Below are 14,251 nucleotides of genomic sequence, written 5' to 3'. Positions count from 1 at the left end.
GAATTCTTGCATAACTTAGACAGCCAGTTAGCAGAGACATTATAAAAAAATTAAAAATACCTGAGAGTGAATTAAAATGCATATCCTGAAATGAATAATAATGTTGTTAAACAAAAAATAACATTTTAGCCATGGTTAAATCTATATATGAGCAATTCAATGCAAATTTCAAGTTTTAACCAGCTGTTTAAACCATACTGATATCTCAGCTTAAAGGGATAGTTTACTTTAAAATGAAAATTCTGTCATCATTTACTCATCCTCATGTTGTTCTAAACCTGTATGAATTTGTTTTTTCTGATTAACACAAAAGAAGATATTTTGAGAAATGATGGTAAACACAGTAGATAGTGACCATTGACTTTCATAGTAGGATAAAAATATTTTGGAAGTAATAAGTAATGTGATAAATGATTAAGAAAATATTCTGATAAATGATGGTAAGCACACAGTTGACGGTACCCATTAAATTCCATCATATTTTTTATTCCTACTATGGAAGTCAATGGTCACTATCTGCTGTGTGTTACAGAAAAAATTAATTCATACAGGTTAAGAACAACATGAGGATGAGTAAATGAGGACAGAATTTTCATTTTAAAGGAAACTATCCATTTAAAGTTTTTTTAAACTTCACATCCAAGAAAGAGAAATGTCATATCCATAGTTTTTCTCATCATGCACACATGAAAATGAAAATAAACTTTTTTTTTGTTCTTTGAAGAGCTGTCCCTTTTGCATTTGTTGGGTATTATTAGATCTGGTTTGTGCATTTTTATTCACAGAAGTGTGTGTGGTCTCCCAAAACATCCTTTTCCTTTGTGACATCAATAACCCGTGTATAACTGAAAACACATGCACAGACTGATATTTTTCTGATGTTTGGACTCTATCATTGGAGATTTATGAAAACAATTTAATTATAATAAAAACATCCTCTTTGACTGAAAATGTCACATCTATAAAGCTGAATTTGCTCTTACTGTATATAAAAAATACACTAAAAAGCTGGGTTATTTCAGCTCATGGTTGGGTCAAATATGAATAAACCCAACCGTTTGGTTAAATAAACCCCAAACAATTCTAGGTACATTTTTTACCCAGCTGTTGGGCTTGTCCATATTTTACCCAACCATGCGTTGTAAGTTTACGTATAGTGTAAGTTTACATTGTAGCAGATGGGAAATTATTTCTGGGAGTTGTTCGATATCCCCTCATCCCAAAAGCCCCTCCCTCTGTGCCCCTCTTATGCCCTGTATGCCTTGCACGCCCACGTAGCGCCATGTTGGGATGGGTTCACAGCCCATTTTGTTTGCGTTCGCTTTGGTGTTGCGTGGGGGTTTGGTGACCCCTGCACACGACGATTAATCAAACGTCACTCTGTGATTTCTCCAAAACTCATTATTCTTTTATACACAACACGCCTGTATTAAATGCAGTCTTACTTTTTCTGATAAACCCTCTTTTCTGGCGTATATAGCTCTTCCATCTGGATTTTTCTGCATTTGTAGTGTAAACCAAGAAATTTATATGAAGTTTTGGTAAACTTTTAATATATATATTTTTAGTAAACAAAAATGTGAATACAATAAGACATAATTTTGTTTAATGTAAGCTATTTATTCTGCATCTTAATAGAGGTGATAAACACATGAAAGTTTACTTTTTGTTAATCATTGTATTACAGTTTTTAAAAAATTTTAAAGAACAAAAATGACTACATTTTAATCTCTAAATCCAGATTTTAGTAAATTTCCAAGGTTAATTCACACCCAATGGTTGGGTTTGTTCGTATTTGACCCAACCATGTGCTGAAACAACCCAAAATGTTTTGTAAAATTTGGGTGTAGCATAATGTTTCGATCATCAGTTTTCAAACAAACTTTTCTTAAACATACTCCAAAACAATAAGCCATGATAAATTGTGACTTTAAACCCTACCAGCGTTGAAGGCTGCTTTCCTCTGAAGGTGTGCTTGGTTTTCATGGCCCGAAAGATCAATCCGTAGCTTCTTTCTTGTCAAGGTCCTTCACGGCTTTCTTCTGCTGTTAATCTAAGCACAACTAACACTGAACACTAATCGGATATGGTGCTGAACATCTCTAGGAGAAGATTCGTATTTGCTTTTCTATTCATTCAGACACCAACCAGAAAACTGGACAATACACTTGTTCCCACCTCCAAACAAGCTCTCAATTGAAACTGCTATGCTAATGAGTTAGATTTGGAGAATCCAGCAGATTGGGCCAGAAAGCGTCTCCTGTTTTGGGGAGGGGGATTCCGTAGGTGTGAGGGTCGCTGGTTTGCATGCTACCCTGAAGGCGTGGCTTTCCAAGCAGCTGCCCTTCTAGTGATGGGGTTTGTAAGCAACAGCAGTAAGCCAATTGTAATATAACTGCTGCATTGCATTTTGGACTTTTATCAAACGTGTGTAGTGATTCACAGGAGCAAACGTTTCCACAAAACACATCTACAAAATCTTTGAAGACCCTTAGCGTATGAGGGCTGCAAAAAATGTCATTTCTATTTATTTGATTTCTCTCAGTTTCTGAGTGTCTTGCTGAACTATAAAATCTTTTTATAGTAGGTCTTAATTATTTATACAAAACTTTTTTCCAGGGCAGAACATTACACAAGCTCATTGCCTGGTCATTAAGATTTCTGAATCACTGTCTGGCAGAAACACAAAGAAGATCCTGAGATGATGCAGCAAGAAAATGACCGTCTCTGAGAAAAATTTAATTTACTGACTGAAAAGGCACAATCTGTAATTAAGAAATGGTGAATTCAGGAGTGTGCACATTATTTGTTTTGTGTAAATTGTGCAATACAGTATACAGTTTTCTATAATAATGAGTTCACTCATCCTTAAAATAGTTAGTATATGTGATCCTGGACCATAAGTAGCATGGTACACTCATAGCAATAGCCAAGAAAACATTATATGGGTCAAAATTATATTATATTATTTTTTCTACCGAAAATCATTAGGATATTAAGTAAAGATCTTTTGATCTTTTGTACATTTCCTACCATAAATTTATAAAAAATTATTAATCATAAGATATACATGTATATTTTTATTAAGAATATTTTTTGCGCCCTTAGATTCCAGATTTTCAATAGTATATTGGCCAAATATTGTCATACACAAACCACATATCAATAGAAAGCCTATTTATTCAGTTTTGTGGTCACATACAGTACTATTATTCATGCATTTAAGTTGCATACATCTAAAATGAAAGGCATGATTTATAGTTGATTTATAGAAATGTATTATTATTGAATGTATACATTTTAGAGGAATTATTTAAACAACACAAGATGGGTCAAGACTAAAAAAAATTTATTTAATATTATGCACAGACAGAACTTTACTGATGTTTATTGCAAGTCCAAGATGGGAAAAGTGATCCATAACCATTTATATTAAAGTATTTTAAAGTTAAGCTTAAAGATAGACTGAGGTTCTTATAGTTTGTTGTTATAAAAACATGCAAAAAGTATTGTAGGTTTCATTTTATTATTATTATTATTATTAGTGTTATTATTATTGTTATTATCATCAATTCAAAACTGTATTTAAATAATATTTGATGAGCAATAACAACAATAATTTAAATTATGGGCTATAATAATTTAAATAATAATTGATAAAGATCTGTTTGCACATTTTGTTTAATTACACATTTTTATTACCTTTATAAAAGATTATTTCCCAAGCCTTCTTAGGATAAGATGAGAAGCTCCAGACTATATTTTTCTCGTAGGGATCAGTGAACCCCCATCACGTAAAAATTCCCTGTGCGTAGGAGGAAAGAGCAGGAAGATGGATGACCAAGGCCCTAGAGTTTGATGCTATTGCCCATGTCATCACCCAGAAACAAAGACAGAAGCCAACCGCAAGGAGAGGATGGAGACCCAGGATCATTAGATTGAAAGTCAACATGAGCCAGCTTACAAAGGACCTTTCCCTCTATTTTTATATCTGTATTTTCCATGCCTACCATTTATCTGTATGAATTAATATCTAATAATAAACGGAGGGAAACAATGAACTCTGATGCTGATTTTTTGTCTTATTTTGGTTTTGTAACGAGATATGTCCCAATATAGTCCCACCACACAGAAAGAGTATCGAGTGGTCAAAGACAAAACAGCCACCCCCAATGTGCACACTCCGTAAAACCCACAAAGTCAATAGGCCTATAATAGCTAAATTTGAATTTGTTACATCTGATATATTACAGGACCAATGATACAAATATCTTTTAAATTGAAACGAAGTTTTCAGGTGGAAATGTATGATTTCTGTGATTTTATGATTAATGCATGCGAAACAAAGCTTAAGATGTTTGGTGCTAATCTAAAGATCTGTTGGATTTTCACACACTGGGTTTAAGCAATTCTAGGTTATTTTGTTTATCATGCCTAATCTCATTAAACTGTGCAATCTTACTGCAAAAAGGCTTAACCTGGAAGTTAAAAGTTAAAACGTCACAGCATTTGACACAGAACTCATTATGCTATTTTTCTTTTCGTTATATGTTTGATTGTAAAGTCTAGATTGATTTTTGCTTTTAAAATACGCTGTTGATGTGATCTTATAATGTTGTATTACACTCAGTCCAGCAGATGTCGCCATTCACTTGAATTTACCCAAAACACGTTCTGACGTCACAACAGTCGCCTGTTTATATGAAGTTGCGCAAGATGTACGGTCTGTGTGTTTGCTGTCTGGTTTGAGTTCTTTAGACAAAACACAAAAGTAAAACATTGTCAAGCTAGTGACTGAAATCTAAATGGAGGTAATGGACAGCCCTCTCAATCGTGTAAGTTATTCACCACAGTCTATAACTATTAAATGTTCTTGAAACTTCTTAGTTGAGCTTGTTGTCCAGTAATGTCTTAATATAGCAACCATAGTAAGCTGATAAAACATTTTGTTTTCACACACTGTATTTTTTGACTTAATTAGTTATATGGAACATTTTAGTTCATTTTTATAAATTAAAGTAAAGCTATTTGTAATCATTAACATTCCCTCAAATTTATCCAAAGCGCAATAATTTCCTTTTCTGTGGAACCATTGAAGAATGTTGATGCCACCCTTTTCCATACAGTGCCAAGGGGCTGGGCTTAATAAAACAAATATATATATATATATATATATATATATATATATATTAGGGGTGGCACGGTTCACAAAACCCTCGGTTCGGTTCGTATCACGGTTCTATGGTCACGGTTCTCGGTTCAGTACGGTTCTTGTTGTTATTTTTTCTTTAAATTTTTAACACTCCAGGAATGTATTATCTTATTAATGTATTAATTATCCATAATTTAGGATACAGTATTAAAAAAAAAGTTATATCATGTAATCATGCACAAACTGAATTTGACTTTAAGCACATTATTGGGACCATCCCTGAGGAAAGCCAGGTGAGATTTTGAAACAGCAAGAGGGAAGACATTGATGATTTCAACATGCTTTTCATTTATTTGGCAAACAAGAGAATGTGTATTGCCATCTACATGAACTTTGTGTGCATTTTTAGCACACAAAGATAACTTGCATTTATTAGAATGCCAACTTCAGTGTAGCTCTTAGGTTTATCACTGAGGCTGCTTTAATACTGAGAGTATATGTGGACGAGAGAGAAACATAACCTTTACACCTGTAATATTTAAATCCGTCTCTTTTGTCCACTTTTGACCACTTCTGTCCTGATTACTTTGAGGGGAAATTTATGAAATAAGATCGCGCAACTTTCACACGCTAGCAAAATGAAACTACGCGGAAATCAGCCGCTTTAATTTTATCAATGAAAGGCTAAAAATAGCGCTAAAGACGTAAAACAGTACCTCAGATTAGATAAATGGTCGGAGAGAAGGCGGTCTCCTGTGGCTGTTCGAGCAGTTCAATCTATTGTTTTATTTCCGCTGTCATCATAGGTAACATGAAATAAAAATATGTTTCCACACACCAAACTTATACGACGCTGGCGCATCCTCCAACTGCGGGCAGACTTCCTTTTCTCTCCCACTTGCCATTTCTATAAGTAACATAACCTGCAGTACTTATACTCGAAACCACCTCTTCTTTCGCGCGAAAGGGAAACACGCAATCTGAGGTCACATACAGGGCATGAGACTACATTGCGCATGCCATGAACCGTTGAACCGTGCGGTACACACGCGCTCCGAACCGAGACAAGCGAACCGAACGGTTCGGATTTTTTTCATGGACCGTGCCACCCCTAATATATATATATATATATATATATATATATTATTTTTGCCAAAAACGTTGGAATGAGATACAAATGTTATTATTCCCTAAAATCTTGCCATAAGATTTTAAACATTAGTCACTTTATTACGTTGTACAGAAAGAATAGCTGTGAAACTTTTATAAGAATTCAAATATACATTAAAATGAATAAATTATGATTAAACTGTAAATAATTAGTTGAACAGACTTTTTTAAATTCATTAAAAATCTATGTTTGGATTGACTTTCTCCACTGTAGGCTCATCTTTATGGTCGAAAGGCAGATCGGTTTGTAACTAAAGGAAAATATGATGAGGCAATTTTGTGTCACTGTGAGGCGGCAGGTAAAGTTTTATCACTCAGCTTTACTGTTCGTGTGTTACTATGGCTCAGTCGGACCATTGCATTAGCAAATGTCATGGGTTCGATGTTCCCAGGCCTACTGATAAAATGTATACCTTGAATGCACTGTGTCACTTTGGATAGAAGCGTTGGCCAAACAACTTAAAGGAATAGTTCACCCAAAAACCGCGGGCACGCGCGTCAAATTTCTGGGTCGAAATTTTTTTTCAACCGCCGTGTTATTTTAAAATGCGTGTCAATATCCACTTCTCGCCGCATGGTTGTAGTATTTTTTTTAAAGTTGTAATAGTTGTAGTATTTTTTTACTAAATACTACAATAAATACATAAAGAAGAACCACTGGAAGGGTTTGATATTTGAGCTTTCACTCCTGAGGTGTTTTTATTTGACAGTTTGAAAATTTGTGTCACTTTCCGCTAGACTCGGGGCACTAATGAAAGGTAGGTGTGACAAAATATATACGAAATTTCATCAAAATCTATGGAAGAGACAGACAGAAATCGCGGAAATTTGGTAGTCACTTTTGTGGTGATAGCGAAAGCCCTGTCAGAACTGCAGGCATCGTTCAAAAAACCATGGGTCTGAGTCTGAATATGACAAACTTAATCCAACTAAATGGCCCATTCCAACTAAAACATTAAGGGCTCTATCTTACACCCGGCGCAATGCGCGACGCAAGTGTCTTTCGCTAGTTTCCACCCTAATTTTCACGTTTAGCGCCGCGTTGTTTAAATAGCAAATGCATTTGCGCACCCTTTTGCGCCCATGGGCGTTCTGGTCTGAAAATGAGGTGTGTTCAGGCGCATTGTTGGCGCATTGCTATTTTGAGGCAACTAAAATATACCACGCCATTGACCAACAAAAACCTGGTCTAAAGTCAATGGCGCAATGTGTTTTATGTTATTTAAAGAGCGCATTAGTATGCGCCTATAAATGGGAGGACAACGCGGGTTTGCTTATCACAAAGTACATGAATGCGCAGCAGCACAAAAATGCTTTTAAATATGAAAGATTAAAGGATTGAATGTAAAAGATTATTATTGAGTCTCTTGGACATAAATGAGGACAGATTATGAGACGTTAGAAGGCGCAAAGAGTTGCTTCACCTGCAGCCTGGTAAGTAAATAAATGCTTTGCTTTAAACAAATGCATCTGTTTTTAAATGTTTTTTTAAATGCTACCTCACGGATTTATTATATGATGACTCTGTACCTGCGGTTATGGTGAGATGAGAAACATTTTTAAGTAATGCTTAAAAAACTCTTTGCTAAAAAAAAAACGCTGTCCAAAGTGCTGAAACGCGCATAGAGCCGTTTGTAAATTCTTTATCTCCTGTTTGTTACAAATAAAGTATTTTTAGAGTACAACCCTTATCTATGCTTGTAAATAATTTTTTGATGATACTGGATAGCCATACATTACAAGCCTGCTTTTTACTTCCATGACTAAAAGAAAACGGGTTTTAAAGGTTTTAATAAAAAAATAACAATTTCAATACAAGTGAAAAACAACATAATTATTTAACATTAATTTTAAACTGGGGATCTTCTTCCTCCGCTTAGTTTTTCAGTTAACAAAGTCCGTCATCTAAATAGGGATTAGACATAGCGCCAGCGCAACTTGCTTTTAAAGGGGATGAGAGCTGAGACTCTCATTGGTTTACTGCACGTTACGCCCAAAATACTCCCATTACAATAGGACCAACCCTTTTCGACCATGCGCTCGGCGCACAAACCATTTTTCCTGTCGTTAAATTAGCAAAAGTGGATTCGGACACGCCCATTTACACGTTGCGCTGTGCGCTTTAGACAATGCGCTTAGATCGTTAAAATAGGGCCCTAAATGTTCATGATTTAATTTGAAAGAACTAACAAAATTCTACATTCTGTTAAAATTTCATGCAAATATTTGATGAAATGAGAAAGTTACAAGCAAAACATGTGAATAAGCAGCATTTTCAGTCACACAACTTCCATTGAGATCCATAACTTTTCCTCTGATTTCTAATTTTAAAAAAATATCATAACTTTCTCAATCCGCCACGGATTTTTAAAATCCAGGTATCTTTGTACATGGGAATGTCTGCTCTGTCTAGTCATGTGATAAATTTTAAACTTTGGGGTTTTGAGAATGTTTTTTTTATAAATTCCTTTGTTTTGCTGAACACAAAGGAAGATATTTGCAATGAAGCAGAAAACAGAAGCACCATTGACTGTCATAAAAATACTACTATGGAAGTGAATGATGCTCAAAAACGGTTTGGTTACAAACAATGCTCAAAATATCTTCCTTTGTCTTTAGCTGAACAAAAAAAATATATACAATTCCTGTAACAAGATTTTTGGGTGAACTATCCCTTAACATGACAGCCAATAAAATAAATAAACTAACAATTCATTTGTTTGTCTCTCTCTATGCTTTAGAGCTCTTGAAAGAGGCCTTATCAATGACAAAGAGTAAACAGGTATGGCAACATATTTGTGATGATAACACAGGTGTGACCCCATTCCAGACATGTGTTTCTTTAGGAACTTGCTTTTAAATGGTGTAGTAGTGCTGAATCAACCCGTTTAGTAAGAAATTACTTACTAAATATTTAATGTTAACTATTGTAGTAGTTGTATATATTCCATATCACAGAACAATATATTAAACTTGATAAGCTACAATTTATGCTATTTCAGAATGTAACAACTGGTACAAACCCAAACTACTGTGAGCAGTACAAAGGTCATGGGTTTGACACAGATAATGCTACAGATGTATTACGAATGTGCTATAAGTCGCTTTGCATAAAAGCATCGGACAAATGCATACATCTGAATACTGGGAGAAAATAACAGACATAGCGGTTCTTACAAAAGCTGTGGAAATTGACTGTCAGTGTGTTTACATTTCAAAGGCTAAACCTTTGGCTTATTGTAAATGTAAATTTATACGAGAGTAAGAAAATGTACACGATGGTGTTATAAAAGGCCTTCCATGTCCTTTTAAAGATACTATTAGTTTTTTTAAATAAATGAGTTGTACCCTTTTTACCTTTTTTTTTGCAAGTGTCCCCTAACATTACTCTGCAATTATCATATTCATTAAGGTAAGGCTGTCTTTAGTGCTTCAGAGAGACAGACATCTACAACAGCACCGACTTATCCTGGTGAGTAGCAGACAAGCTAAACTCAAAGGAAGGACCATGGTCAGCTCACCTGTGTCAGTGGCCCTCAATTTGGACTTGACCATAATGTCTAGTCAACATGAACCTCCGCTTGGCTGGAAGACAGCAAAAGATGATAAAGCTCGACTGGAGGAGCAGAGCACCTCCATCGCTGACTTGTGGAAGCTTGTGGCTGTCCTGCTAAAGGAGAACGAGCAATTATTGGAGGAACATGAGAAACTGTGGGTGGAGAACGCTCGACTGAAGAGAGACCTTTATGAGGAGCATCAGAGTCCCTTACCTTCTCTACCTGAGCCTGCGCAGATGCTTTCACCGCTGGGTGTGAACCTTCAGGATAGGATCAGATTGTTGTGGGAACGAGCAAACGGGAGCTACATGTAGTCCTGCATACTTGATGAATGAAAGGTTCCACTAAAAGTATTATGTAGCATTGACGTTAGCATCATGTACTATAGTTTTTAAAGGTGCAGTGTGTAAATTTAAGCTGCATCTAGTGGTGAGGTTGTGAATTGCAACCAACGGCTCAGTCCACTGCTCGCCCCTCGCTTTTGAAACGTATAGAGAGAAACCGGAGAAACATGTCACCGGAGAAACATGTCATCGTCGGAGACAACTTAGTAAAAAAAGTTTGTCCGTTAAGGGCTTCTGTAGAAACATGGCAGCACAAAAAGGCTACTTCCACATAAGGGGACCCTCAGTGTATGTAAGTTAATAAAAACATAACGGTTCATTATGAAAGGTCTTTATACACTCCTGATAATATAGTTTTGTACATAATTTTGCATTTCTGTCAAGTGATCCTTCCAAAAATTACACACTGCACCTTTAAGTGATCTGTTAGCTTAAGCCATACTAAGATGACTTGAAGTGTATTTGACTTAAAACTACAAAGAGATTTAACAGTTTGGCTTTTAAATTGAGTTTAATCAATCCTTTAAAGGGGACAAGGCTTTTTAAAGATGTGAAATAAACCTTTAGTGTCCCCAGAGTACGTATGTGAAGTTCTAGCTCAAAATATTTTATAGATTATTTATTATAGCATGTTAAAATTGCCACTTTGTGCCATTTTGGGTGTGTCCTTTTAAATGCAAATGAGCTGATCTCTGCACTAAATGGCAGTATCATAGTTGGATAGTGCAGATTAAGGGGCGGTATTATCCCCTTCTGACATCACAGAGGGAGCCAGATTTCAATGACCTATTTTTTCACATGCTTGCAGAGAATGGTTTACCAAAACTAGTTACTGGGTTGATCTTTTTCACATTTTTAGGTTGATAGAAGCACTGGGGACCCAATTATAGCACTGAAACATGGAAAAAAGTCTGATTTTCATGATATGTCCCCTAACCTTTAATAAATTTTTTTTTTTTTACAAATATCTGAAATCTTTTTTAAATACACTTTTTATGGAATTTTATAAAGTTCGGACAGGCAAAATGTTTAATTATTCCACTTTTAATGGAAAATGTAAAACACCTCTTCAATGTACATACAGTAGCAAACAACACATACAGCAAATAAAGCACACCATGTTATATAAAATCTTTATATATTTATATATATGTATATTCTGCTATTTACATATTACATTTTTCAGCTGAAATTTTCACAATATTTTTTTTTACGCAAACATAGATAAACTGCATTTCTTTAATATTCTTCTTCTGCACAGTGAATAATTGCCAAACTGTAAATAATTTAATATATAATCAAGTCTGTCAGTTTGGCAGCTGCTGAGATGATGGAATGATGCTCTGATTGGGATGGAATCGCTGCTTTCTCCAACTGTCCATATCACAGCATGACAGTATGGTGGACACATTTTGCAGCGCAAAACTACTAATTAAGGACGTGCCGTGAATTATGATTACCTTTGGGAAAAAATCTGTTCTTCCCAAAAGTTTTTAGAATGTGCGACAAGTGACCGTAGCACTTGAAAGTGAAGGACTTTGACGCTCATTGCACCTGCCTCGAGAGCACAGTGTACTACTTTCATCTTTCTGTACCCCAACCTCGCTTCCTGTCCATGCAGGAAGACACAAGTGGGAAACAAAAGAATAGAATCAAAGAGAAGACGGTGACATCATAGAGGAAGTGACAGAACCTTGGAGAGAACCATGAGTGGCGCTTCTTGTCGGTATCAAAGCTAAGAGGATTGTCTTTATGCTCCATGTGTTTGGACAGAGAAGTAGGGACACTGTCAGGACTCCTCTTTTACCTCCTCATTGTTCTCCTTTAAATGCTTCCTCGCTGTGGCCACAGCATCTTTCACAGAGTGGTAGAATATGTTCTTCACCTAAAGAAGAAAGATGGATCAAAAAATGAATCAATTTCCTTGTCTTACTAATTAGACGCACAGAATCCTCAAGCATAATGGTTCGAGTATTGAGGGAATATCAAACTAATGGCAGTTGTGGCTACATTATGCCTGTTTTAACCACATGGATAGATCCATTAAGGATCATGGGTCATATACAGACAGATCTAGGGAGTAAAGCCTCAACGTATGCGCCCGATCAAACGCACAGCCTTGCAAAGCATAGTTTATTTGACTCGAAAGTGTACACAGATGTTCAACCCATGCGCATTGCGACAAAATTCAGTGCACCTGCTTTGGACACAGTTTTAATGTGTAATCAGTGAGTGTAGATCAATAGATCATAATGAAAGTTTATCAGATCCGAAATGAGCAAGATAAGGGCACCTGGAGTTTGTCTTCATAGTTCACTTGGTCTTTGAGTGGGCGAAGCTCCTGGGTTAGGTAATAGGAGTTGTGCGCATGTTCAGGGGAAACAAAGTCCACATTTACTTGGATGCAGCTGTGCAGATTCATCACCTTAAACACACAGAATAGAATATTGAGCTCCTGCTGGAGTGAATTTCATTTCACACTTATTTGACTTTCAGAAAAAACTTTCCAGAAGCTCAGGACAGGATTAAAACTTACCTGGTGCAGTGATCCAGCTGGGATTATAACAGCATCTCCGTGGAACTGCAGGAGTGTACGGCTCTCCACGCCATGTTCGTCGTGCAGCCTCTGTCTCAACCTGGGGCTTAAATACCAGCCACCTTCACGCAGGGGGTCTGGATCACCTTCCCACTCTGAGTCAGAGTCTGCCTCTGGATCTGCCTCAGCCTGCTCTGCAGCGACCTACGCACATACAGAAACAGTAACATCATTATCTGCATTGATAGGGCGCCTTTATTAAAAGAGCAATTTGACTCCTCTAAAGTGCTAAGTGCACTTATTTCGTCTGATTTAGAGGAAATGTAGAGCTGTGTGGTGGGGCCCAACACAGAGCCTTGTGGAACACCATACTTCACCTGTGATAGATCAGACAACTTGTGATCTACACAATAAGTACATACTGTACGTTTTACATACTGATGTACCTTTTGAAGAAACTCCTGGATCTTCTGCATGTCTTTACTCATGTAGATGTGCCACAGAGCTCCTGGAGTCTCATGTGGGTCTCTCAGTCGTTTCTTAACACTCTCATCCAGAACTTCCTTTTCTAAAAGCTTTAACACACCTAAAAACGAAGCGAACGATTTACTAAAAGGCACAGATGGTAGTGGAAAAACCTGTGGGTAATTTACTAACAAAGCACAGGTGAAAGAACACAGGTGCCAAAATCTTATTTTCATAATAACCAATGCAATTTACCAAGAGCAGCGCAAATTATCATATGCTTTAAGACATGCTTTTTAGGCACTAAATAGTGGCACAAATACCAGTAAATTGATGAGCACAAACATTAGTAAATCGCGTGCAGCATTCGTTTAAATACTCTCATCACATAAATTTGGCGTCTAAAAGGGAAATTCCTACGAATGCTTAAATCCCATCAGTAAAAGAGACTTTTTCACTGTTGCGAGATGTTAATAAATCTGTCCCAAAGAGTTTACAATGGCTTAAAGGAGCTCTTTAAAAGTACATACCTGTTTTGGATGGAGCCCCATTTCCTTTAGCCACACCAGTATATACCAGAATACTCATGGTATCAGAGATTTCAACATGTAGATTACTGGTCCCGAAGTCTTGCTCCAGGCATGCCGTTACACCTGCACAAACACATGAATGTAAGATCCGCTGTATAACAAAAAGCACAACAGCACTTTCAAGGAAGAATGCATACCGTGGGCGCAGCAGAGGCGAGGACCAAGGTCAGGACGAATAAAAAAGGAGGGCAGGTGGGAGGCCAAGTTAAGGTGAGCCTCTGGGTCTGTGTACTCCGGTACCGGCAAAGTCTTCATCACATCATGATATCTGAAAGTGGTTAAAGCATCATCAGATTCTTTCATGTCAGAGTCTCTAAGAAGATCATAAAATATGGTATCAAAGTAATGTCATTTGTGGAGCCAAATGTGAAACATTTGTGGAAGTGCGAATCAACCACAAATATTTTATAGTATTCTAAATGCAATGTACGTTGCTT

At 36.5% G+C, this 14,251-nt stretch overlaps 3 protein-coding genes across 3 annotated transcripts in view; 2 read left to right on the top strand and 1 right to left on the bottom strand.

Moving 5' to 3' along the window:
* znf365 (zinc finger protein 365) overlaps nucleotides 1-4,017 on the top strand; it is a 34,962-nt gene extending 30,945 nt beyond the window's left edge. Inside the window, exon 7 of the mRNA XM_065288588.1 lies at nucleotides 3,774-4,017. Within this exon, the coding sequence (XP_065144660.1) occupies nucleotides 3,774-3,783 (10 nt within the window). The 3' untranslated portion in view covers nucleotides 3,784-4,017. The remainder of the gene's footprint in view (nucleotides 1-3,773) is intronic.
* A 664-nt stretch (nucleotides 4,018-4,681) lies between these two features.
* nrbf2a (nuclear receptor binding factor 2a) lies at nucleotides 4,682-10,550 on the top strand. The gene is made up of 4 exons (XM_065288592.2): nucleotides 4,682-4,835; nucleotides 6,537-6,621; nucleotides 9,064-9,104; nucleotides 9,735-10,550. The coding sequence occupies exons 1-4, from the start codon at nucleotides 4,806-4,808 to the stop codon at nucleotides 10,191-10,193; spliced, it is 615 nt and encodes a 204-aa protein (XP_065144664.1). The 5' UTR covers nucleotides 4,682-4,805; the 3' UTR covers nucleotides 10,194-10,550.
* Nucleotides 10,551-11,251: 701 nt separating this feature from the next.
* Nucleotides 11,252-14,251, bottom strand: part of jmjd1ca (jumonji domain containing 1Ca) — a 53,920-nt gene continuing 50,920 nt past the window's right edge. The window contains exons 22-27 of the mRNA XM_065288591.1: nucleotides 13,952-14,082; nucleotides 13,755-13,877; nucleotides 13,206-13,345; nucleotides 12,760-12,963; nucleotides 12,517-12,648; nucleotides 11,252-12,108 (exon numbers count right to left, since the gene is read on the bottom strand). Of these exons, the coding sequence (XP_065144663.1) occupies nucleotides 12,013-12,108; nucleotides 12,517-12,648; nucleotides 12,760-12,963; nucleotides 13,206-13,345; nucleotides 13,755-13,877; nucleotides 13,952-14,082 (826 nt within the window). The 3' untranslated portion in view covers nucleotides 11,252-12,012. The remainder of the gene's footprint in view (nucleotides 12,109-12,516; nucleotides 12,649-12,759; nucleotides 12,964-13,205; nucleotides 13,346-13,754; nucleotides 13,878-13,951; nucleotides 14,083-14,251) is intronic.

Source organism: Paramisgurnus dabryanus, chromosome 17, assembly GCF_030506205.2.
Source record: "Paramisgurnus dabryanus chromosome 17, PD_genome_1.1, whole genome shotgun sequence".
In the NCBI taxonomy this organism is placed as follows: Eukaryota; Metazoa; Chordata; class Actinopteri; order Cypriniformes; family Cobitidae; genus Paramisgurnus; species Paramisgurnus dabryanus.
The sequence above is the reverse complement of the archived record's forward strand: the minus strand, read 5'-3'. Positions and strand labels throughout refer to the sequence as shown.

Coding starts and splice junctions, on each gene's coding strand:
- nrbf2a (XM_065288592.2), top strand. CDS start 4,806: ATGGAGGTAATGGACAGCCCTCTCAATCGT. Junction 6,622..9,063: donor GTGTCACTGTGAGGCGGCAG/GTAAAGTTTTAT, acceptor TCTATGCTTTAG/AGCTCTTGAAAGAGGCCTTA. Junction 9,105..9,734: donor CAATGACAAAGAGTAAACAG/GTATGGCAACAT, acceptor ATATTCATTAAG/GTAAGGCTGTCTTTAGTGCT.